At 37.8% G+C, this 26,852-nt stretch overlaps 1 protein-coding gene across 1 annotated transcript in view; it reads right to left on the minus strand.

Annotated features, from left to right (window-relative positions):
* DERA (deoxyribose-phosphate aldolase) overlaps nucleotides 1-26,852 on the minus strand; it is a 101,393-nt gene that overhangs the window by 25,436 nt on the left and 49,105 nt on the right. The window contains exon 6 of the mRNA XM_012775829.3: nucleotides 21,053-21,181. Within this exon, the coding sequence (XP_012631283.2) occupies nucleotides 21,053-21,181 (129 nt within the window). The remainder of the gene's footprint in view (nucleotides 1-21,052; nucleotides 21,182-26,852) is intronic.

The raw sequence follows: 26,852 nt of genomic DNA on the forward strand, positions 1-26,852 counted from the left end.
TAATCTTGTCTGCTTAAAAATTTATACTCCCACAGAACATAATCTATGTCTACAGGACTTGACAGAACCAAATAAGTATTCACTTGCTCTGAATTCTTTGGTTCAATATTAATAATGATACATGAGAAAAACTTTGCCATACTTGAAATAAGTTTGGTGTGATGGACTTAAACAAAAATACACGAGTTTTTGTAAATTTTCAGGGTCATTTCCAAATGCATGTGCACTGTGAATGGCTTACAGGGATATATTTCAGGCAGGATTCCCCAAAGTTGTATGACCATAAGACTCTTTTGTCAGAGTGTTCGCTGAAATACCGATTAACAGAACACAGCTCAGAAATCACAGTTTTAGAACATGCTACCTTTTCTTCATTGATTTGGTTGAAGGCAAGCTGGTCTTTCGAATAACCTTTTCAATTCTGACACTACTTTTCTAGTATTGCAACTCATCCAAGGGCATATGCTGTCGAGTGCATTATGTTGACTAGTTTTGAAGTAGACTGTATGAAAAGAAAGAAAACTTAATCTTTTAAACTTCTAAACTGTCTTTTGGCAAAATTTAATTTGAACTCTATAGGGCATGAAACCAAATCCTCAAGTTGCTCTGTTTCTTCTTTATCTAGTTATTCACAGACTCTACTTCTTAAAATAGGTTCATAAATCCCATTAAATTATCAAAAGTTTTCTAACCCCTTGCACCAAGAAACACATATACACAGATGATCTTTATAAATCAGTAGTTCCTAACCTTGATTTTGGAAACTCCCACAGCATCTCTATCTTAATTTATAGTAGGATTTTCTTTAATTCTTAAAAAATAATTTAATAAACATAATCCATCTTAGTTTTTTTTTTTTTTTTGAGACAGAGTCTCGCTTGTTGCCCAGGTATAGTGAGTGCCGTGGCGTCAGCCTAGCTCACAGCAACCTCAAACTCCTGGGCTCAAGTAATCCTTCTGCCTCAGCCTCCCGAGTAGCTGGGACTACAGGCATGTGCCACCATGCCCGGCTAATTTTTATATATATATATATATATATTAGTTGACCAATTAATTTCTTTCTATTTATAGTAGAGACAGGGTCTTGCTCTTGCTCAGGCTGGTTTTGAACTCTTGACCTCGAGCAATCCGCCCGCCTGGGCCTCCCAGAGTGCTAGGATTACAGGCGTGAGCCACCACGCCCGGCCCATCTTAGTTTTTGAAATAAGAGTGTAACAAAGAACCAAAGCCCCATTAAGTCATTTGTTGTCATTGTATAAGGGACACATCTGCAAACACCCTCTTGTTTTTAAGAAGAGAGTATACAATTTCATAAGTTTAACTGATTACTCATAAAAATTTAGGTAGGTGGCTAGTCCATTTTTTTTTTCTTTTTGGAGACAGAGTCTTACTCTATCACCCAGGCTAAAGTACAGTGGTGTCATCATAGCTCACAGCAACCTCAAACTCCTGGACTCAAGCAAGCCTCCTGCCTCAGCCTCCTGAGTAGCTGGGACTATAAGCATGAGCCACCATACCTGGCTAATTTTTTATTTTTAGTAGAGATGGGGTCTTGCTCTTGCTCAGGCTGGTCTCCAACTCCTGAGCTCAAGTGATCCTCCTGCCTTGGCCTCTCAGAGTGCTAGGATTACAGGGGTGAGCCACCACACCCGGCTATAGTCCTTTTCTTTCTTATGTTGCTACTGAGGTTCCCCTTTTCTTCAATAGCTTCAATTTTTTTCAATACATTAACAAAGATTGGGGATTGTGGCATTTAAAAGTAATCTTTTATTAAGGATTCTGAGAAGCATGTGATTTCTAGATTTACAAATCAAAGGAAAGAAACAAGATTTGGTAGAGGAACATGGTTGTTAGGGAGTGGTTAGAATTTTCTTGTTTGGTTTTTTCCCCTGCAGTGGTTCCCTCTGCCTTATGTAGGATCTCTAGGAGAATTAGGTATGCTTTTAATTTTTTCCTTGTATCTACTTACCTTTTGAGTACTTGGCTGTGAATCTGGATTCAAATGATCTGCATATATGAAACTGCTTGTTGACTACACAGATAAACCCATAGACATTTTCTACCTTTAATTATTATATTGAGCAGTTTAGTATTGCAATTCTCTAACCTAGAAATGGACTGCATTCCAACAGTTTGTTATTTATAAATTCCTGCCTGGCTGGAAGTCAGAAACTACTTCTCCAGATTTCATGTGGTAGTAAGTCCCAGGCCAGCCCAGAAAAGCATGTTTTAACCCTTAGCATAGCCCTATCAACCCCTCCTGAACATTCTACATAACGATGTTTTCTTAGAAAACAGAAGGCCAGAACACATCTGACTGTCCATCTCTACAACCCACCACACCTCTGTCAGGCTGGGGATGGGCTTGCTCTGGCTTTGAATTACTAATGGAGTTTAAATGAGAATGAGAGATCTCAAGATGGTGGGGCAGAGAAAGGCCAGGGATCCAGGTTGGGGGAATAGGGGGAGGAGGAGTTTTGAAGCTAAAAGCTTCTTAGGCACAAATAACTAGGAATACTTCCTACTCACTGATGAGCCAGTGACACTCTTGCTTCCTGGCACTTCCCCCCAACCAAAGACTCAGCCCTTACAGTCTACTTCCCTCTCCACTGCCACTTACTGGTTGTTTTCAGCTAGCCTTCAACAGCAGAGGAATATCATCTCACACCTGCTCTCCTACCTAAGACAAGCACTCAGCCCTTACGCACATGAGCAAAATGAGCAAAAAGGTTCTTCCTAAACTCTAGCTTTGCTTTCCTCACTTTGAACTCATTTGTTATAGGTTGAACTGGATTCCTTCCAAATTCATGTATTGAAGTCTGAACCTCCAGTACCCCTGAATGTGACCTTATTTGGAAACAGGGTGGTTGCAGATGTAACTATTAATAGTTAAGATGAGGTCACACGGGAGTAGAGTAGGCCCCTAATCTGACAGGACAAGTGTCCTCATAAGAAGAACACAATGTGAAGATGAAGGCAAAAGTCCAATTTGAAAAGTATGCTTCCCACATATTTAACTAGCTCCTGGGAAGACTAAAAGCCTGAATTTTCTTCTCATAAGAAGAACACCATGTGAAGATGAAGGCAGAGATTGGAGTGATGCTTCTACCTGCCAAGAAATACCCAAGATTGCCAGTGACCCACCAGACGTTAGGGGAGAGGCATGGAAGAGATTCTTCCTCACAGCCCTCAGAAGGAAGTAACCCTGCCAACCCGTGGACCTCAGACTCCCAGCTTCCAGAACTCTGGGACAATAAATTTCTGTTGCTTAAGCCACCTAGTTTGTAGTAATAAGGAGTAGAGGGTTAGGGGTAGTTCTTGAATAGTTTAAAGACTGAGGTTAGGTCATTTATATTTCAGAACAAATCCAAAGTCAAGTCTCCAGGGTACTTCAGTGCAGAGCTGGGGCAAGGTAGGGGGCTGATAAGGAGGTAAGAGGAGGAAGGAGGACATGAGCAAGAGACTGGTGCCGGGCCTGGGAGAGCAACTTTGTAGAGGAAGAGAAAAATGGCACCACTGCCCTGTCCAAAACAAAGTGGTAGTTCATGAAGTAGCAACTAGCTAAGGAAATAACAGAAGGAGAGGTACAGCATGGTGACCAGAGCTAGTGATAATTTATTTGGAATCTGCTGACAGTACACCTTAAATGCTCTTACCACACACACAACCCCCTCCCCTAAATTTAACTATGTGGGGAGATAGATATGTTGATTAGCTTGACCTTAGTAATCATCTCACAATGTATATCAATGGCTCACATTGGCCATCCTAGTACTCTGAGAGGCTTAGGTGGGAGGATCTCTGGAGGCAAAGAGTTCAAGACCAGCCTGGACAACATACAAAAAATTAAAATAAAAAATATTTTTAAAAAATTAGCTGGCATGGTGGCACACACCTATAGTCCTGGCTACTAAGGAGGCTGAGGCAGGAGGATCACTTGAGCCTAGGAGTTTGAGGTTGCTGTGAGCTATGATGATGCCTCTGCACTCTAGCCCGAGGAACAGAGTGAGATCCTGTCTCAAAAAACAATAAATACCCACAAAAATAACTCCCCACATTGTAAACCTTAAATATATACAACTCTTATAAATAAAAATTAAAATTGAAAAAATAAAGCAGGAAAGAAAGAGGAAAATCCCATTGGGCAGTTCTGAGGAGCAGGGGCATTCTGAGTTCTCTACCAAAGTTCTTGTTAGTTCCTGGTCAAGTATAAGAGCCACATCTAACTCAAGGTTATATCCACTGGGTCCTACCTGATACTTCTTTCTGTATCTGTAATTTCTCTAGCAAACAATTTAGAGTTGAAGAATGGCCTTGCTGTTACAAAGTGCCTGGTAACTATTATCCTAATTTTATTTGATTGAACCTTATTTGGGGCACTAAGGAAAGCAGTGTCTGAAAAGTCCACCCTGAGGTTTCCTTCCTAGGCTCCCAAGGCACCTAAACTCTCAACAAAGTCTCTCTCCCTCCAGTGTGGCAGCTACTTCTGACTCCGGGAGTGGGAGACAGAGTGTTTGTTTCAGCCTTGATTTTCTCCTAACTCATTACCTCACCCTCTCCAGAAGATTTTTCCTCTGATGCCATTTACTCTATTCTTGTCCTTCCTCCGCTGCAATTTACCTCCTACTACGAACACTGTTACTATCGTCTAATAGACATAAATTCAGCCAGACCTTCTAGAAATTCGTAGGGTCCAGTAATCCCAGACAGATCTGGAGTTACGGAAACACTCACTACCTTGAGGAGCATCAAACGCATCACATAAGACCGTACGACTATGGCTCCATAAAAGTCTGTGTTTCTCTCTTACTGAGCACGAATTTCTTTCTGCTCTCTGTGTAAGTAATAACTCTTTTTCTCTGAGTCAAACGCCTTGAATAAAACACCGAACTTTTCTACGCAAGCCCTGAAGGAACAACCAAAGAAAACAGTTAGTGGAAAGGGGTGAGTTTAACTGAAAAGTATATTCAATTATAAAGAAGTACCTGATCACCTCATGGGAGTCTGAATTTTAAAAAGCAAAGCAGGAAGAAATAGTATCAGCTCTGCCTCTTACAGACAGAAAATGAAAATGAGACATGTACTTCAAAAATAATTTCAGCAGAAAAATATATTTAATAACCACTCAATTTAGAAAATACCAACTATCATGAAAATGTCTCAGAGCAGTTTTAAGGATTTCTATTTTATATTTTTGAAAGGCATTATAACATTGCATACTGTAAAATAAGAACAGAGAAAGAAACAGAAGAAAAATCTGCTTTTTAATTGTCTCGGTTATCTAATCTACAATCCTAGTAAAAACTGCAAAGACAGCTGCAACTATAGGTGTCATTATAAACTCTGAGGTAACACATATATGCTTTTTCTTTTTATTAAAAAATAAACAGGGATATTTTAATTATTCACTAGAATGTTAATATCAAGCCAGTGTGATAGCAGCCAACCTTCTACAAACAGCCTTGTGCTGGCTTTGTGTGATGCGGATGATCTAAACTCTTTCCAATTTCTTTGACTATTCAGTGCCTCCTCTGTTGTCCCTGCCCAATTTAGCAGCTTTTTAACACAGGAACCTTGCCTTCGATGCCCCAGTTGGTGATAAATTTTTTACAAAAAGCATACTATAACACTCATTCTTGGGTCACTAGCAAAGCAACATCCTGATAATTCAAGGAAAAGCCAGAATTTCCTTCTCCTCTGAAGCACCAAAACAACTGGATTAGTTCTCCATTTTGATTTACATGCTTTGTCTTGCTAATGTTTTCTAAACAGAAAAATAGCCTCTCTTGCTTTTGCCTTCAATAGACTTAATCAGATTCCTTAAAAAACATTAACTTTTTTTCCTTGTTACAAGAACAGAAAAGTAGAGGAAAAGAGGTGAAACTAAGCTACCTTCTGCATGAAGCCAACAGCAGAATGAACGGGTGGAGCACTTACAAAGGTTAGCAGAGGCTCCGGTTCCTGCCCTGGGGAAAACCCTTGCTTCTCTTAAATTCCCTGTCCTATCAAATGGCACCATTAGGAGTTGGGTCTGCCCTCTCCCTCCCCTGCTCAGCATGCAATCATTCACCAAGTACTAGCAATTTTCCCCATTACCGAGTCCCCCAGCCCTCCACGCCTCTCCTCCCCACTGCCTGGCCTCAGTTGAGCACTTCCTCATGGTCAGCGATATAGTTATCACAGCCTAAACACACTGCTCAAAGGTTACTGCCTAAAATGAAAATGCTCTATTACTACAAAGGGTCTGGAATTAGGGTGTTGTGATGATCCCTGTCCTCAAGTGTCTGACACATAGAGGACTTCCCCCATAAATCCTGGTGACTGAATGAATGAATGGATGAATAAATTATTCAAAGGCTCATTCCTCAAGGCTAAAAACTTCCAATACCCCCAAACAGGAAACCCACATTTCTTAGCATGGCAGGAAGCTTCAGGCTACTTACCAGCTTCATTCCCTATTTCTCCTGCCACCCCAACCAGAGCAGCTTGCTCACCATAACATATCTCTGTATAAGAGATATCTGTTCATATCTCTGTATAAGAGAGCCAGTGATTCTCTGCCTGAGATGCCTTCCACTGCATCTGCACCTAAGACTCCTACACAAATGCCACTTGCTTTCTGAATTCTTCTGTGACTCCTCCAGAGAGGGTTAGCCATGTTTCTTTAGTACTTGGAAAAAAATGTCCCAACGGCTCGTTCACTTCCAGAGATAATGTCTTTTTTAAAAGGCCAGAAGCTATGTCATACTTTTCTCTCTATTCTCTCTTCTAATCCTTCTCCAATGTCTAGAATAGTATCTGAAAAATATTATGTCTTCATTAAATACTTGCTGAATGAGCTCATTCAAGGGACAGAAATATCCCCAGGCACTTAGATGGCAGAGAACCCTGGTCTCTCTCTCTGCACTAGCCTCCTCCCTTCTCCCCAATTCCTCAGTCTCCACTCCAGCCCTCACCACCCTCAATCCTTCATTTCCCTCCACTCCCTGGCATAATTTAGAATTAGGGAACTCCCTACTCAAATCCTAACTCTTAATAGGTTGAAGATGAAAGGTAGAGAAACCTCAGTACAACTATCTAAACAGTGGAAAGATAAGAAATGTTATTAGATATCTAAATTAAAAATAAATTTATGTCCTTAAAAAACACAGTTACATGTGTTGATTAGGGTTATAAAACTATTGATGCTAAATTTCAGTCATTCTGGGTGCTAAACTCCGGGCTGGCCTAGAGACCAAACGACCATGGACAATCTTGTTTCTCTGGGAATATACGTTCAAAGTTCCAAATAAGCACTTTGTAAAGTAAATAACTAATAAAACAATTGGTTTGTTCATTGTGGACTGTCTATGCTGTCCCCTCTCTCCCGAATTTGAAATTCTTTCTCTAAATAACTTCTAAACTACAAGCATGAATAGAAAGACTGACTTCCTGTCTTAATATCTAGAAACCTAGATTCTGGGTCAGAGGTTCTCATTTCTGCCCACACAGTAGAAGCAGCTGGGGAAGTTTTAAAAAATAGTTTTTAAAAAGTACTGACTCCCTTATTCTATTCAAGACCAATTCAAATTAGAATCTCTGGTGGGTGGATCTTCTCAACAGTTTGTTAAAGAAGCTCGTCAGGAAACTAATGTGTGGCCCAGACTGAGAACCTTTGTTCTAGGCTGTGTTTTAACTTCAGTTATCTGTCCTTGGGCAAATTCCTTGTGAATCTGACCTTTCTGAATCTCTCAGTTTTGTCACCTATAAAAGGAAAGATTTGAGGTTAATGCAGCTTCTTTACGGAGGGTTTATTATATTTACAGTTTTCTAAGCATTTATAACTTCTGTGAGTTAACTTCTGAATGTTTATTTGCTCTGTTTCTCTTGGCTTATCTGACAACGCACAAATAATGGGGAAACAGTGACGAATTTGCAAAGCCCTTATAGTGACTTAGACAAAAGGAGTTGCAGGCAGAAGTCCAATTTGGAAAGCATGTTTCCCACATACTTAGCTAGCTCCTGGGAAGACTAAAAGTTATATATATATCACTGCATTTTATAGGTTTTTTAGAGCCATGTTAAAATTTAAAAAAAGAAGAGAAAAAAGTTCCAGCTGTATTTCCCTCCCTCAGATATGTGGTTTCCTCATTCTAAAATGATGTTTTTGCATATGCTTCCATTAAAGTCATGGCTGCAGAATAAGCTGATGATTCCAATAACGCCCCCTCACTCAAGTCTTTTTACTGAATCGCTTGCTGAGCAATTGAACACACAGGGCCCCTAATTTCTTTATTCTAGTGATGGCAATATAACCTTAGTCTCGTTTTAACCAATTTTTCCCTCAGTTACCGCCTCTTTCTGAATTAAAAAAAAATTTTTTTCATTTATTTGGTTTATAAAGCAAACCTAGAAACCTGCAAATATTTTTTTTAGAAAAAGCAAATAAAGAAATATTCACCCATGCAGAAGAAAAGAGAACCCAGGAGAATCCCTTGCTCCATTTTATAACATTATGGTACATTGTGAGTCTTGTGTCAGTATTTATTATCAGTCATTTAGTTTATGATAGAGAATAACTTTTGATTACTGATGCTTGTAGTATTACTCACTCTGTCTCGGACTGTTTGAAGATCTGTATTTTTATTACAAAGTCCAATAAAAATAAAGTGAAAAACCCATAGGTCCCCAAACTGATTCCTGGCTTGTGCTGTATGTCACTCGTTTCCAATCTAAAAAGTATTTCCTTCTGCTGTTAGTCTCTGTCTCTTGCTCATAAGCAAATTTATCTCCTAATGCCTCATTCTTTATTTCAGCCATTAATCTCCCATTGAGAACCTTATAGAATGCTTTTTGCAGATAAAAATATTTAATATCTACTAGATTTCCCCTATCCACAAAACCATCTAACATTGCTTAGAGGGAAAAAATCAATCTTTTGTACCTGAATTCAAGTTTGCTGGTTTGACTCAAAATATTTTTCTCTAACTTTTTCAGGTCTTCTTAATAGAAAATAATAGAACCACTGCACAAGAATCCTGTTTTTCCTTGCTATGAGTTGAACTGTGTTCCCCAAAAAGGTACCTCCCAAAATCCTACCCCCCAATACCTCAGCAAGTGACCTTATTTAGAAAGAGGTAGCTGCAGACATAATCAGTTAGGACAAGGTCATACTGAGTAAGGTGGGCCATTATCTTACTGGTGTCCTTCCAGAAAGAGGAGAAGAGACCCAGACAGAGACACACGGAGGGCCAGGCAGTGGTGAGACTGGAGGGACAGAGGCATGTGCAAGCCAGGGAATGCCAAGTATTGCCAGCAAACACCAGAAGCCGGAGGAGGCAAGAAAGGATTCCTCCCAGTAGGCTTCAGACAAACTTCCTGACACCTTCATGTTAGGCTTCTAACCTCTAGAACCACGACAATAAATTTCTGTTGTTTTGAAAAGTATCTGTTTGTGGCACTTTGTTAGAGCAGCACTAGGAAACTAACATATTCCTCTTTTCCTATTGTTTCTATATTTTGAGGCCCTGTCTATACTGGATTGTAATCTATGCTGAAGTTTCAGACATATACACATAATTGTGTGTATGTGTGTGTGTATAAAATGTTTTTCTTTTTTACCACACAGGATCACACTGCTCTGAAGCAGAAGGCATCTCTAATGGTTGTGGAGTATCATATGCCTAATAGTAGCACCTATCCACTGGGTTGTGGTTCGTTTGGGCTGTGCTTAGAAGAGCTCTTACATTCTAGTGTGGTGCTTCCAATTTCTGGATGACTTGGATTTTGACAAAATTCTTCCTTATAATAACTAGGCCAAAATCCATCTTCCCATGACTTCTAAAAGTTGGCCCCCATCCTGTTACCTTGGGCTAACAAAGAAAAAGCCTTCTTTTTCTGGAAAATCCTACAAGTATCTGAACACAATATTACCACCCCAATGGACTTTCTTCTTCCTGAATTTTCTTTCCAACTCTGTCTTCATGAGAAGGTTTCCATTTCCCTCATCCTATTCTGTGACTTTCCTCCAAATATGCTCTGATAACATTTCCATTCTCCCATGTCCTTCCATCCTACCTACTCTATTCCCTGATTCTCAGATTGCCCTCAGCGCTGACATCTCTCCTATTCCTTCATCAGGCAGAAAAAAGGCAGACCCACTTTCACTGTCACTCCCTAGCTGTTCTCTTAGCACTCTAGGTTAAGGGAATCAGGGCGAAAAAAAAAATTTGAAAACCTGGAAATTTAGGACAGAAATCAAGCGGCACTTTTAAGTCCTGACCCTGCTGCTTTTCTAAGTACATCCTTATGGGGCCATCAGCAGAGGAGGTGAAAATAACACATACGCACACATAAAACATGGAAGCTGCCTAAGAAGAGATACTTCAGCTCTGGGTACCCCACCTTTTCAACAAGGATTCACTATGGGCCTCTTACAGGGGGGGCCCTGGCCTTGCTTTCATTTTTCTCTTTCATGTGGACTCCACATCTACCATCCTCTATGCCTTTCCTGCAAACACTCTGCCTCTCTATTGTCTTCCTTCTCTTGTCCTCAATAGTACAGTGCAACATAAAATCTCATTCAGGGACTCTAGAAACACATCTGGGCCCCTAAAGGTTAAACACAGCTCATGTATATCATCTGATACTGCAGTCTCCAACCCCTGGGCCACGGATCAGTACCAGTCCATGGCCCATTAGGAACTGGGCCGCACAGCAGGAGGTGAGCAGCAGGCAAGTGAGTGAAGCTTCACTGGTATTTACAGCTGCTCCCCATCATGCTCATCATGCCCTAAGCTCCGCCTCTTGTCAGAACAGGGGGCATTAGGGTCTCATAGGAGTGCAAACCCTACTGTAAACTGTGCATGTGAGCGATCTAGGTTGCATGCTCCTTATGGGAATCTAATGCCTGATGATCCGAGGCGGAGCTGAGGCCGTGATGCTAGCGCTGGGGAGCAGCTGCAAACACAGATTATCATTAGCAGAGAGGTTGGACTGCACAATAAATGTAATGTGCTTGAATTATCCCCAAACCATTTTCCCCCACACCCCCTGACACCCCTGATCTGTGGAAAAAAAATTGTCTTCCATGAAACCAGTCCCTGGTGCCAAAAAGATTGGGGACTGTGGATCTAATACACATACACGGATCAATCGCAGAGTGGAGAGTAGGATTATGCAACAACAAAACCATGGAATCTGGAGTCAAGAGTCCTTCAGAATTCTGCCACTTACTTGATGTGTGGCCTTGGTCTAGTTGCTTAACTTCTGACCTTGAGGTTTTCATTTACTAAAAGACAATGATAAGATACCTCTCTTACCTCCCTCTTGGGATTATTGCAAAAAGAATTTGTAAATTACCAATTTCACAATTCAATAAATATTTATATCAAGTATCCACCTGGTACAATATACAGAGAGATCTATTCAAAGATTTCAATTTCCCAGGATTTTAAGAGTTTATTAATCGATCAGGAACTACTTGGCACAGATATTACAAAATAAACAAGTGTTAAATAATAAGTTAAAGTGTTAGGAATTACAGACAAAGGAATAACAGAATCTTAGATACATGAACAAGTATCTGCAGGTCTAGCCTCTATGTCATATACCAGAATTTCACTTAGAAAAGAAAATCAAACCCCTTAATGTTAAATGGGAAAATACAGCTTTATTAAAAAGTTAATTCTTATATACATTGTTTATAAATATACCCACATATAGCCCCTGTACATACATATCTGATACCTAAATCTTACAATAAACATTTCCTAGGCACTTACTATGCACTAGTCTTTTTTTAACATCTTTTTTTTTTTTTATTTTAGCGTATTATGGGGGTATAAGTGTTGAGGTTACATATATTGCCCATGCCCCCCTCCCCCTGGGGTAAGAGCTTCAAGCGTGTCCATCCCCCAAATGTTTATGTACTAGTCTTTACATCCATAAATTTCTCTATGCAAGTTAAGTCTGGAGGAGGCAGTTATGTGATTTTGGAATAAATTGGGTTACATTTTTTATAATTTCATACAGTAAAATTTTACACAGACTAGAATACACCACATAAAAAAACTAAGCTTATAAGTTTTTTCTTTTCTTTTTCCCAGAAGCCCAGCCATGAAGAAGCAAAGGAAACATTTTATGTTTAAGTGTATGTCATATACTGAACCTGTTCCTTAAAAGGATATGTATAAACCAGAATACACCATCAGTAGCTCCTGCACTGCCTAGAAGTCAGAAAATATAACTTCTTTCCTTGGCAGAACTCTTTGTTTTCCACTCAATAACTGGGGTGGGGAGGGGGTGTGCAACAGGGTAAATTTTCTGAAATTTTTACTTGGGGACCTGAATTTCAATTCACTCCATGGATGAGATAGCAAGTTAGTTTTCACCCAATAAGTGGTTTAATTTCCAGGGCTAGTTTAAGGAGCTATAAATAAATTTATACTTTAAATCCTTTAACTCTTAACCCAACACAAATCTATAGCCTTATGCTTTCCCCAGTGATGAACTTTTAGCTGCAGTATACCTTTTCATAAATTAACTGCTTTTTCCTATGAAAAACAAGATCTCATTTTTTAAAAAAGAAAAAAAACAAGCTGGGACACCACAGGAGTCTAGTTGTGCCATCTGGATCAATACTCCTTGAGTATACAAAGATTTGCAGCCTCAGATGAGGGACTCATTATGACTTGTGACAATCTTCAGAAAAAAAAAAAAAAACTATATTGTCATTTACTCTATTATTTGATGCATATTCACATTTTCAAAATTTTTTCTTACAAAATCTTAGATGTTAATTTGCTACTAACAACTGCATTTTTTTTTTTTTAGTGTTTTGGTTTCCTTCATCATAGCAAGTTTCCCACTGTTTTTCTCTCTTTATCTTTTAATGGCTTCCTTTATATTTTCTCTTATTTCTCCGCTTCATCTCATTGTTTCCATATTACTTTGATCTTATTGGACTGAATTTCGAATGTTCCCTCCCCTGGTCCCTACCTTTTTCATTTTTGATTTCCTGTATATTGCAACATTCCAGCCAAGTTCAAAACTCATTTTGCATTCCTTCAAGCTCTGCCTTCCTCAAGCCCCATATTTTTGTGTTGCTACACTTCCCACAGATCTTCATCAGCAATTCAAACCTGATGACATTATGATTGCATCTTTAGTGCTTTTCTACTCCAACCTTATTTATCATGCCTGCATTATTTCCAAAGATAAGGTCTAGAATAACTTCAGAGCAGAGCTTGTTAGCTGTTGTGGGTGTGCGTGAACAGTCTACCGCTACCGAAAGATAAAGCCAGTTTTCTACATTCTGCCATTATTCTTAATGTGTGTGTTTGCAGGGCTGAAATCCCTTAGCAGTAGATTGACCTGCTTTAGGCTTCTCTCTTCTGTAAGCGTGTTTCCCTATCTTACTTCCTATCACCTTGTTCTTGGTTTGTTCAATGAAAAAAATTATGGCTCTCGTTTTTTTTCTTCCCTGATTATATTCCCTTCACACTGTTTACTCTTACTTTACCTCCTCCTTTATTTGTACTTATCTCACCGTATTCCCACTAAAATAAACACAAGATCCAGTTTTCTTTGACCAAAAAACCAAAGCAAAAAGTTCTCCCTGGTCCTTTGTTGCCTCTATATTCTTATAAAATATTCTTGCATGACCTAAAATTAAATAAATAAATAAATAAATATGTGGGGAATATAATTTCCTTGTCTAGGGTATAAATTATCTATCTTTTGGTCCAATTAAAATAAAAGATTGCTCTCTAAAATAATATGTTCAAACTCCATAAGGTTGTGGCACATGTGGAAAGATGCATCTAGATTTTCAAAGTTCACTTTGCCTCTTTTCACTTTTCCTTATCTGTCTTTTTTTTCTCTCTTTCATTCATTCGTGTATTTGTAAATATTTTCTTAGGCTCTACTAGATGCCAGGCATAATAGTAATCACAGAGGAATGAAGAGAAGAAAGATGTAGTCCTTGACCTCAAGAAAGCTCATAGTTTTGCAAAAAAAAAAAAAATAAATTGAACAGGGAAAACAATGATGATACTGTATGAAAAATGCTACTGGTATTTACAACTGTTCTGACAGCACAACCATATGATCAATTAATTAATTAATTCTGCTCCTAGATGATCAATGGGAAGTTTGACAGTATGGAAATTTTATTTAAATCTTTAAAAATGACTAAGAGGAGAGGGAAGGCTATTGCAAACAGGAAATGATACAATATAACAAAGACAGAATTACCTAGAATGTTTCCAAATATCAACAATGACCATACAGAACAGCAGCAAAAAGATCCTTTTGACTGATATTCTAATTTTATCATGTAAGAGCACTTACCTCATGGGGTTGTTGTAAAGATTAAATATAAATATGCATAAAGTCCTTAAAACAGTCCCTGGCAAATAGTAAATGCTCAAGAAATTGTAATTATTGTTGCTGTGTTATCGATTATATCCCATATTTTTCCCATATTCAAAATGTTTTCATTTTTTTTTTTTTTTTTTTTGTGGTTCCTGGCTTGATTCTGGATAACTGTGGCTGCTGAGTAAGTAATCTCTAGTTAAAAGGTATTTTATTTGGATACATGTCTGAAGAGCTGATGTGCTGCTATAACTTCCAGAATAAAAGTATTATGAGAGATGACAAGTAAACATGGCTGAGAAGTGTACTATAAAAATATAATTAAATGGACCACATCTACCTGTGACTCTCAGATTATTTTTATACCCTTCTTTTTGAAGACAGAGGCAAAAATTAGGAAAATAAGTTTATATATAAGAATCATTGAATAATTCTACTAAATAGTAAGCTTTGATATCAGTACAGAAAGAAATATAGCTCATTTTCATGTATCTTTTATAGCTACAACAAATGGTTTTACAAAGTTATGTTCTAAATAATGCCTTGTAAGAATCTAGAGGAAAAAGAATCTAGAAAAAAAGATTCAATTACGTTTCCTTCATTACTGAGGTAGGATGGGTTAGGATAGTATACTAATACTTTTTAATAACTTGTAAAGTACTTAATTTATGCTTAATAATGCATTCATATACCTCACTTCATTTGAATTGATAATGAAATACATTTTTTTGCTCAAAGTCACAGAATGTGTAAGACGGAACAAGAATTCTGGTCTTTTCACTCCTACTGACTGTGCTCCTTTCCCTAAAAACATTTTCAAAGATTTCCTTTTTGAGACAGAGTCTCACTCTGTTGCCCAGGCTAGAGTGCTGTGGCATCAGCCTAGCTCACAGCAACCTCAAACTCCTGGGCTCAAGCGATCCTCCTGCCTCAGCCTCCCAAGTAGCTGGGACTACAGGCATGTACCACCATGCCTGGCTAATTTTTTCTATATATTTTTAGTTGGACAACTATCTTTTTTCTATCTTTTAGTAGAGATGGGGTCTCACTCTTGCTCAGGCTGATTTCAAACTCCTGACCTTGAGTGATCCTCCCACCTCGGCCTCCCAGAATGCTAGGATTACAGGCACTGTGCTCATTTTCAAAGATTTCTAAACCAGATTAAATCAAAAGTAGACTACTAATCACTTTAACTGGCCAAAAATATAACAACTTGGATAACTGAGTTTTCACTTACAATGATATATAATGTCAGACTAACATAGTTAGATATTTCTACCTACTCTCTCTTCAAAGAATTGTTTTTGCCCTAATCTAAATGGCTATCAAAACTATAAAATATATTATCATGAATGTAAATGATAATCCCCTTTCCTTTGAGATTTAGAATGGAGTAGAAAATATATTTGAAAACATAATTTTGAAAATGTCCTAAATTGGTAGAAAACATGAACCTATAGATCTAAGATGCTCAGAAAATTCTGAGCAGGATAAATACAAAGAAATCATATTTAGGCGCATCATAGTCAAATTAGTGAAAAAAAAGATAAAAAGAAAATATCGACTGACCATAGCCAGAGTAAGATGAGACATTACATACAGAGAAATAGAAGAAATGTAATTCCAAGAAACAGAATGACATATTTAAAGGCTAAAATAAGAACAAAACTGTCGACCAAGAACTCTATAGTCAGCAAACTATCCTTCAAATATGGGGGTGAAATAAAGACATTTTCACATGAACAAAACCAGAAAGAATTCGTCACCAACAGACTTGCATTGCAAAAAATACCCATGGAAGCTTCCAGGCCAAATTATACAAAATGGAACTCAGATATACAGAAAGGAATACAGATGGAAATAATATATGTATGTGAAAATACTATCTTATCCTAGTTTTTTCTTCTTTTATATTTCCTTAAAAGACAAATGACTGTCAAAACAATTACATCATTATAATATGGGTTTATAATATGTGCAGAAGAAGAACATCAAAATAATTCAAAGGACCAATGAGGGTATAAATAAAATTATTGTAAGGGTCTTACGTTTTTGACATATGAAATGTAAAGTGAAACATTAATTCTAAGTAGACTGTGATAAATTAAGGATGCATATTATAATTGTTAAAGTAACCACTTAAAAATTTAGATAAACCACAAAGAAATAATTTAGATAAAAAGCCAATATAAGAAATAAAATGAAATGCTATAAAATAGCTGATGAACTGAAAAAGTGGCAAGAAAAGAGAAAAAAATAGATTGGAACAAAATTTTACAAGGAAAAAAACTGTAAGATGACAGACTTAACTCCTACCATATCAATAATTTTATAAAATGTAAATGAAAACACTAAATAAAAAGCAGAGATTGTCACAATGAATTTAAAAAAAGAATGCCTACAAAAGATACACTTTTAATGTATAGCCACAGATGAACTGAAAATAAAAAGAAAAAAGATATACCATGTAAATAGTAAACACAAGAAAGCTGGTGTGGCTACTTTAATGTCAGACAAGCTGGACATTCAGACAAGGACAAGTACCAGACATAAAGAAGGACATTTTATAATGATGAATGTGCTGTATCAACAGGTAAACACAACAATCCTAAAAGCATATGTACCTAATAAGAGAGCTCCAAAATACATGAACAGAAAAACTAACAAAAGGGATAAATAGACAAATCCACAATCATATTTAGAAATGTTAACACCCTCTCAGTAATAAATAGAACTAGTAGACCAAAGACAAAACAAAACTAGATCTGAAACACTATCAACCAATATGATCTGACATTTGCACTAACATTTGCAAATATACGTTCTTTTAAGTGTGTACTTGAAGCATATACCTAAATTTTACCATAAAATGAGCTATAAAACTTATTAACTTCAAAAGACAAAAGATTCTCACATTGGATATTCCCTGAGCATAACAGAATTTTAAGTTATAAATCAATAACAATAAGATATTCAGAAGAGCACAAAAATATTTAGAAATTAAACATCTCATTCTAAATAACACACTAAATAACATTCTAAATAATGACAGAAATCACAAGGAAAATTAGAAAACACCTTTAACTGAAAATAATAAAAAAACCCCACACACAACAAAACAAAAAATTGGCTCTTTGAAAAAAATAACAAAATTGGCAAACCTCTAACGAGACTTTCTTTGTTAAAGAAGCAGAAGCAGAGGAGGAAAAGGAGAACACTAATAACAGGAAAAAAAAACACAAAAGCAACAACAGGAAAGAAAACAAAAGTGACCAATAAGGAATAAAGAATGAGATATAACTACAGATCCTACAGATATCAGAATAAGAAAAACATATTATAAACAATGTTACCCCAATAATTTCAGCAATTCAGTATACTTGTACAATGGAATACTTCTAAGCAAACTCCTAAGATCTCACATCTGTTATCTTTAGTGAGGGCAAATAAATAAATAAAAGGCACAAAAGAGTACATATGGTGTGATTAGATGATGTTCAAAACTGGCAAAGCTAATGAATGGTGACAAAATCAGATCAACGGTCACACCTGGGCAACAGGTAAGAAGAATGGAATTGACTGCAAAAGGATGCAAAGGATATTTCTAGAAAGATGGGAATGTTTTACTTCTTGATTAGAGTAGTGGTTACAGGTATATACAAACTGTCAAACTCATCACAGTGTACACTTAACCACTTGAATTTTACTGAATGCAGATTTACCTCAATGAAGTTGATTTTTCAAAAATAAATCAATAAAAAATACCACAGAAGTAGGAAACAATGTGATTTTAGTCAGAAATTTTTTTTTTTTTTTTGAGACAGAGTCTCACTTTGTTGCCCAGGCTAGAGTGAGTGCCGTGGCGTAAAGCTCACAGCAACCTCAAACTCCTGGGCTCAAGTGATCCTCCTGCCTCAGCCTCCCGAGTAGCTGGGACTACAGGCATGCGCCACCATGCCCGGCTAATTTTTTCTATGTATATTAGTTGGCCAATTAATTTCTTTTTTATTTATAGTAGAGACGAGGTCTCGCTCTTGCTCAGGCTGGTTTCGAACTCCTGACCTTGAGCAATCCACCCGCCTCGGCCTCCCAGAGTGCTAGGATTACAGGTGTGAGCCACCACGCCCGGCCTAGAAATTTTAATATTATTTTTGTTGGTGATTACTTTGTGAGAGCTACATATAAACCTGGAAGAAGAATGTAAAAAATATTTTAAAATTTAAAAAGTTCCTCAAAAAATACTTCAATTCTATTTTATGCCTTTGTAGAATAGGAAGTATAAACTGTGGGCCAAGAAGTATGCAGGATGCTGTCATACATTATACTTCACAAAGACTGTCTTTCATTCATGGTGAAATCTAGCATGGTACCCTGGAAAACAGCTGTTACCACTGAAAAAGCAATAAACCTGCAGCCACAATGATACCTGTGATTTATTAGCTTTGTGACATTAAGTGAGTCACTTAATCCTAGGTTTCTTGAACTCCCAGATTGATGTGAAGGTTAAGGATTATTATTTAAAAGTATATGATAAAGCACACCACAAATACAGTTATATGATCACAATAAGGGCTTCATAGATGCTGTTTAAATGAAGTAGAAAGACAACATGAATAAGAAAACAAGCAGACAGGATGAGACAGAGGGAAAGCATGTTTCCAATCATGTTTTTTTCTGTGGATAGGGGTAGGGGGTGAAGGGTGGAACAGAGAGGCTTACTGAGCACGATGACCTAACGCCACGTTCCTACCACGAGTGGTATGGATAGGATACGGATGGCTGGCCTCCCGGAATGACTATACTTTGTGGCCTAGATCACAGATGGGCTAACAGACGCCACAAGATTGGCTCAGAAGTGACCGTGAGAAGTTATCTCAGCCTTGTGTGCACAATCAACAGTGCAGCTACCACAAAGCATGCACTACACGTGGCTGCTATTTGTTTCCAGATTTTTAGTTTGTTACCTGGGCTAACAATCCCTTGTTATGGCAACGAGCTTGAGAGGGAGGCTGCCTGTCTAGCTAAGACTCCAAGGGGCTTTCCAGGTTCCTAAGGGTTGCAGTGAGTCTTCTACTACAGTGGACCTTTGAAATGCCAACCTCACTAACGAACGCCTGTTCAAAGTGTTCCATTCCTTCTTATCCTTTGATTTCTCAGAGATTTTGCTCTAAATGAGATGACAAGAGCAGATATTTTCTAGATACAGCCTCCATGACCAGAGCCAGTGGATTTTTACCCTCTTGTGTACTTTCTGAATTGTCCATCAGACCTAGTAGATCATTCCTTGGAATTCTCCTGAAAATCAACCTACCAGGCACCGTTAATGCCTACTAGGTTGATTTTCAGGAGAATTCCAAGGAATGATCTACTAGGTCTGATGGACAATTGAAAAAGTACACAAGAGGGTAAAAATCTAGAGGGTGACTACAATGAATGACCCTGAATTAAGTCCTGAGGAGCCAAGTATGTTTATCAGAAATGGGGTCCCTGGTGGGGCACCTAGAAATTCAACACTCGATCTCAGTACAAGGTGGTAAGTTATCTGACAGAAGTTCCAATAGAACACTATGGGGCACACAGAGGAGATAATGAGCCATGTGGCAGGGGAGGAAGCAGTCTCAGGGGAAATATTCCTGAAGAAGATGACACCTGTGCTGAACCCAAAGATGTGCAGGAGTTATTTGGGCAAAGGGCATTCCAGGCAGGGGGCACAGACTCAAAAAGGTTACATGGCACCATCCGCAGGGAACTGTGAGTCATTCTCATGGCTGGAGAACACACGTGAAGGGAAAATGACACGGCATAGGCACAGGCAGGGTCTCAGGAAGGATTTTTTTTAAAAAACAAGGATTAAGGAATTTACACTTTACCTTGAAGATGTAGGAAAGTCACTGCAGGATTTTACGCAAGCAGAACCACAACCAAATTAGCATCTTTAAAAGATTATTTTGGACATGGTGTGGAGGATAGCTTGGAAGGGGACAAAAGTAGAGACAGGGAAACCAGCTGACATAATGCATGTGGAGGACCATGGTACTAAGAGGAGCACTCAGGATGGAGGGAAGATGTATTGGATATAGGAAAGAGGTCTTGCGAGATCTCGAGACTTGTTCGCTGACTTTTTGTGAAAGTTACAAAAAGAAAGAATCAAACATGACTTCTAGGTTTTAAGCTTTAATGTCTGAATGCATGGACCTGCTGTTCATGGAGAAAAAGAATAAGTCAACTTACATTTGAAAGTATAAAAAATACCTCATGATAGGATACCTCATGAAATTTTAAAAAATTAACACTAACAAAAGCAGAGGCTGCCTCAGGTAGTATGGATACACATCTCTGAGAAAAATCAAAAGCTTAAATTCACAGAAACGAATAAGTCACAGCTAAAGAAATTCCTGTCTAATATATGTTGATGAATGAATAATCGAAGAATAAAATAGAAGGCAATTCACTAACAAGAGAGCCATCTACTGCCTTATAAGAATAGTGCAGCAATGAAATGCCACAAAAATGTGGAAGAAAGCCAAGAATTTTTGACCACTTCTCATTATACACGTATTCACAAAACATCTGACACTTCATACAAAAAAATTCCAAGTGGTTATCACTTTTAATAACAGCTAAATGTTTTCACTTGCTTATTTTTCCTAAAAACATCAATTCAATATAAAACATCATTTGAATATAAAACACTTACCTGCCATCATTGCTATCATACTGGCTTTGTAGACATTAGTAAGAGATCCAAGTTCTCCTGTTGCTAATATGGTTTTGAGATGAGCCTCCCCACAGGCCTTGCGAAACTGACGAATCTCACCATACAGGGCTGAGAAGAAAGTGATTGAGGCGGTTACAAAGCAGGCAAGTGATAACATAACTTGGCAGCCGTTTAGAGCTGGTAGAACCCATTTCAGATTTAGGAAACATAAAGCATTTGTCACTTTCTAAAAATCACCCCAATTTAATATTGCCTAGAGCATTCTGTCGCAGTTCACATCCTGTTACAAGGAATGCTTAGTTTGCTACCATGGAACCATTTCTAAGCCCTGGCCTGAGGTCTAGAGTCATGGAGCTTTTTAAATATCATTATCATGACATGCAAATTTTGAATAATTTCTACTTTTTTCATATATGGTTATGTATAAGAAAAAACAAATCTACGTACCATACATACAGTGATGTACCACTTTGCAAAGTAATGAAAAAGTCCTTATTAATTCTTCCATTCACACATAATAAGTTCTTTTGTTGGAATAAAAAGCAAACCTTTCTTGAGAGCTCTGCTAATGATAATAAAGACATAACAGCTTGCCCTATTACCTGCCAGAGTATGTGTCTATATATCTGACTAAAAAGCATTAAGCCTGGCCAGGTAGTCTTGGATATATGTGCACAAAGCCACCTGTAGAGGGGTTCCAAGATGCTGCCTGGAATCTATTAACCTCTGAACACCCAACCCAACACTCAGTACTACAATAAAATAAAATTGAAGGGGGAAACGTTTCATATTCAAGATAACAGGATCTGAGTAAATAAAAATACCAATGTAATGAGTTTTAAATTTTTGAAAACTTAGATTTCAACAGTCCACTGTCAATTATTACACCAGTGGATTTGGCTTTTATCCTGCATCCGACTGGTGGCCCCCACTTCTTGAACTCTATAGTCATGATCTCAGAACCAAGGTTTTTTCTTCCTTTGTCTGCATATGCCTTTCATAGGAAGTAGTTTTATAAGCACCATAAATTCAGCATCAGAGAAATTCATAATAAGGGTTAGGATAAACCTTTTTTAATGCTAAGTGGACAGTTCTATAGTTCATAGGTTTACTAAAGCATATAGTAAAAATCTCAAACTAGCAAACTCAGTCAAAAGCATAAAAATCATAACAAATAAACAAAATTTGCCTTCCAAATCCCAGAAAACCAAATTTAACTTGAAGCTTGAAAGTGAAAACTGAATACAAGTAAAAGCAAATCTTCTATTCCAAGATGCTTGGTAAGTTTAGAGTTTGTTGCCATTGGGAGATGACACCCACAGAAGGTTCTTCAAGAAAGGATTGTCTAATTTCACAAATCCTTAATAATGGGCAGTTTTGAGTAAGGGAGATGATCTGAGATGCCACGTTGCCTGCCATGCCCTGTGTATCTACCTAACCTGGGAGAAAATCATCTTTCCTATACCTCCAATATGACAACCTATGTAAGAACATTAGAAACAGCAAGAGATTATGCAGAAATAACAATTTATATTCTTTTAAAAGAGAATGAATATTCGACAATCTTTGAATTACTGAATCTAAAAAGAGAAAATTGTTCTCTAAGAACAAGTAACATGAAAACCTCCTGGTCTAAAAATTTCAGAATGCTAATCCAGAGTCAACTTGAGCTTTTATTAATGATTTTATTCCACAATACTGTCATTAAAAGCAAGTCTTAAAGCCAGACAAGTTTGGATTTAAAACCCAACTCCATCACTTCCTGTGGGACCTTAGGCAAATTATTTCTCTCAGCCTCAGTTCTGTCTTCAAAGTGTCAATATTTACTTTACAGGGTTATTATGAGGATTAAAAGAGAAGATATATAATATATTAAGTATTTGCACACTGCCTGACATATTGTAAGCACTCAAAAAGTTTAATCATTATTATTAAGTTCAGAATTCTAGTAATATGAGTTTCTATTAAGTATTATGTGATAAAAGTCAAATCTTATTTCATGGCCTGAACCAACTCCTTGTACCAAACCAAAACTTTGCTGTATGGACCAGTGAGCCATCAGATAAGCTTTGAAAATGTTTTATTACAGCATTTGTTAAAGTGAATTTTAGCTTGTAAAACAAACTCTTAAAACACTGATTGCAACCATATTTATGAACAAAACCACCTCCCTTTTTCTACAGATACCCAGTGAATATCTTTAAGTATAGTTAAAATTAACCAGAAAAAAAAAATACGTATTTTATGACTCAGACATTTTATGACTCAGACATTTATCAGCCATTTGGAAGTTATGCTCTTTATCCATGACCCAAACAGAATGAACCAAAAGTGGCCACTTAGAGCTTAACCGGATTTAACAAATATGCATACAGTGCCTTCTGATTCTTTAACTGCCAATTTGTAAAATCATTTTACTGACCTATTTCACCACATAATAGGATCAATGTTTCTGAGAAAAATCTTAATCTTTAAGACCCAACATTTGGAAAGTGGTCATTTCATTCTGTTACCAACCTGCCTAGAATATACCAGAACAATTAAATCAAAAAGCTTACCCAATCCCGCCTTTTTTGCATGTGTCCTGGGCTCCATCAAGTGATTGCTCCTACCCAGGCCTTTGAACCTTACAAAGTGATGCAAAGACCAAAGAACACTTAGAGATTTTCTTTATTACTGCAGCATCAACAATCAACCCCCTAAAAGTCCAGGGGCCTAGAGGCAAGCCAATGGCCAACAGCACAGTACTGTGCTGGCCAGTGGCAGCAGCACCCACAATGGCCTTGTGACCAAACTCTTTCCGTGGCACAATCTGGCTGTATTCTCTGTGCCTCAGTCTCTCTTGGTTGAGCTTGTTTTCCAAGCCTGGCTGTCTGGGCTTCCTACTTATTCAGTAAGCTACTTTATGTCCTTCTGATAAATCCCCTTTCAGCTAAATCAAAATTGCTTTCAATAGTTTTCAATCCATCAATTTTGACTGAGGAAGTATGGTATAGTGGACAATAGGGTGGGTATAAACCCTGACCAGATGGGTCTATACCTCAGCTTGACCACTAATTTGTTGTTGGATTCGGGCAAGTTACTAAACCTTTGTTCCAAGTTCCTCATTTATAAAATGGGAATAATGGAAGTACTTACACCCCATGGAGTTACTCTGAGCACTAAATAGGTTAATACACATAAAGTGGTAAGGACAGTACCTACGACATACTCAAGAAATGTTGATTCCTGTTTTCCTAGCTGTTGGTAGAAGGATAGTGATGTTACTGTTTATGCTCAGCACCTGTTAGGCTCAGAGTGCAGAGGGACTTAAAAAAGCAGAAGACACCATATGAACCATGTTTCTTAAAGAACATAAAATAAAACCTCCTTGGGACACGAGAAGAGCAGTCTGAGAGGAAAAGTTTATATCTATCACAAACAATTTTGTTTTTAAACTCAGAGCCCTTGCTCCTTTGAATAGCACAGGCTCTTGAGATAAGACAGTTTTTGCTACTTGCTAGTTATGTAAACATTTAGGAATTATTCAATTTCGCTAAGCCTAATTACTTAGGGAGGCTCCATTTGCTCACATATTTTTGTGAAGATTAAATAATGCATTGACTAGAACAGAACTAGGCATTTAGTAGGTATTTAATCACTCAATACTAGTTTTCTGTATTTCTCCTTATTATACTTCCAGAAATGCAAAAATAACTTTTAAGAACAAAACAAAGCAAGCACTGTTCTAATACTTATGAAAGCACAATTAGAATTTGCAGGTTTTATATATAAGAAAAATAGACCACGTCATTCCAAAGCAAGCCATGAAAACCACAAAGAAGCACTAAAGTGTTTAGGTAGTTTTGACATCGACCTTAACAGTACAATTGATAGACACCTCGGAAACTAGAAAGATATATATAAACAAAGCAGCTTGATAGCTGAGATGTAACCCACTCAGTATCAAATTATGTCCTTCAACAAACTTAGCTGACACTTCTCCTTTCAATATAAATGAGCAAAACAAGAAAAAAACTAATGGGTAGATTTTCTCTTATGTTACCAGGAAAGAACAGCAGTAGGGTTTGGATTTATTATAATTGCTGCTGGACTACACATGTGAAGGAAATTACAAATGAAATAATAAGTTCAAGAGGTCCCTTTTTCAAAAAATTCTTCATGGGTAACAATTACTTAGAAGAATGAGAAATCCCCTAAGTTTTCAAAACCTCTTCATTAGAAAATGCTCACAGTGTTTTCTGCATACCGTTTAAGTATTCCTTGTGAGGTATCTGGCAGTTACTTCCACATTTCAGATGTGAAAAGTGAAATATGGGAAGATGAATGACTTGCCCAGAATCTTATCATGAGGAATAAAATTGTATTTTCTTAAACTTCCCTGTATCTGTCCCAGCACACATACGTACATGCCCGTGCACACGTGCTGTATTAAAATGCATTCTCAAGAAATAAACTGAAGTATTTCATAACGGAGTAATCCAAACCCAGAACCAAAAGGGATATCAACTCCCATGTAGTTCAAACTACTAGTTCAAATGCATACAGGCACTATAATACCAGGTTCTGGTTTCTATTCTTCTAGGGCAAAAACATGTCAAATGAAAAATTCCAAGATAACTCAGAAACATAAGATACTTAATTTTTTATAACTTAATATGCTAAACATTATCTATAAATTGCTTTATGAGCACTCTGGATGGGAACAGAATGGAGGACATCATGTTGCTACAGGGTTCCTATGTTTGAATCAGGACTTTTTGGCCCTGGTCTGACTGCCAATCAGCTGTGTTACTTGGGAAAGTTAATGAACTTCTCTGAGCCTCATTTTTCTCCTCAAGACTAGGTAAGAGAGCTTTACTTTTACAGCCCAAATACTTCTCAAATTCTGGAAATAAGTATAAAACTTATTCAAATGATTATGAAGGCTGGGCACAGTGGCTCACACCTGTAATACTAGCACTCTAGGAGGCCAAAGAGGGAGGACTGCTTGAGGTCAGGAATTCAAGACCAGCCTGAGCAAGAGAAGAGAGAGACCCCATCTCTACCAAAAATAGAAACTTTAGCCGGGCTTTGTGGCACATGCCTATAGTCCCAGCTACTCAGGAAGCTGAGGCAGGAGGATCACTTGAGGCCAGGAGTTTGAGTTTGCAGTCAGCTATGATGATGCCACTGCACTCTACCCAGGGCAACTGAGCAAGACTCTGTCTCAAAAAAAAAAAAAAATTATGAAGGTAATTAATTATCAGTCATCACTGACTGATGCCACTGCACTCTACCCAGGACAACTGAGCAAGACTCTGTCTTGAAAAAAAAAAAAAAGATTATGAAGATAATTATTTTCTCCTCAAATCCACCTTCAATAATAAGCACACATAAAATGAAGATATATTTTGATTTACTCTAAAAGCTTAAATTGTTATAACTAAGACCGAACAGCCTCTTGTTATTGATTTAGAAAGACAATCTGAACTCTATCTTTGGGAGCTTTCAGCCAGAGAGGAGGGGTTGTAGGGGTTCCCTCAGCCACCCACTGTCATGAAGGTGGAAGGACACTTGGGACTGACATGCCACCAGGGCCTGGGGAAACTCTAGGTGTGCATGCTGCCAGATCAGGGGTGGAGGAGCGGTGACAAGGGGCTTGTAATCAGACCTGCCAGAGAAAGTGAGGGACCCCCTTACCAGTGAGGACTTGGTGGGCACAGCCAGTGGTACTGGGCCAGGGAGACAGCCCACAGGGTCTAGAGATTGTTATATACAAGGTAATTAATCAAATAGG

The sequence above is a fragment of the Microcebus murinus genome, chromosome 10 (genome assembly GCF_040939455.1).
Source record: "Microcebus murinus isolate Inina chromosome 10, M.murinus_Inina_mat1.0, whole genome shotgun sequence".
NCBI lineage: Eukaryota > Metazoa > Chordata > Mammalia > Primates > Cheirogaleidae > Microcebus > Microcebus murinus.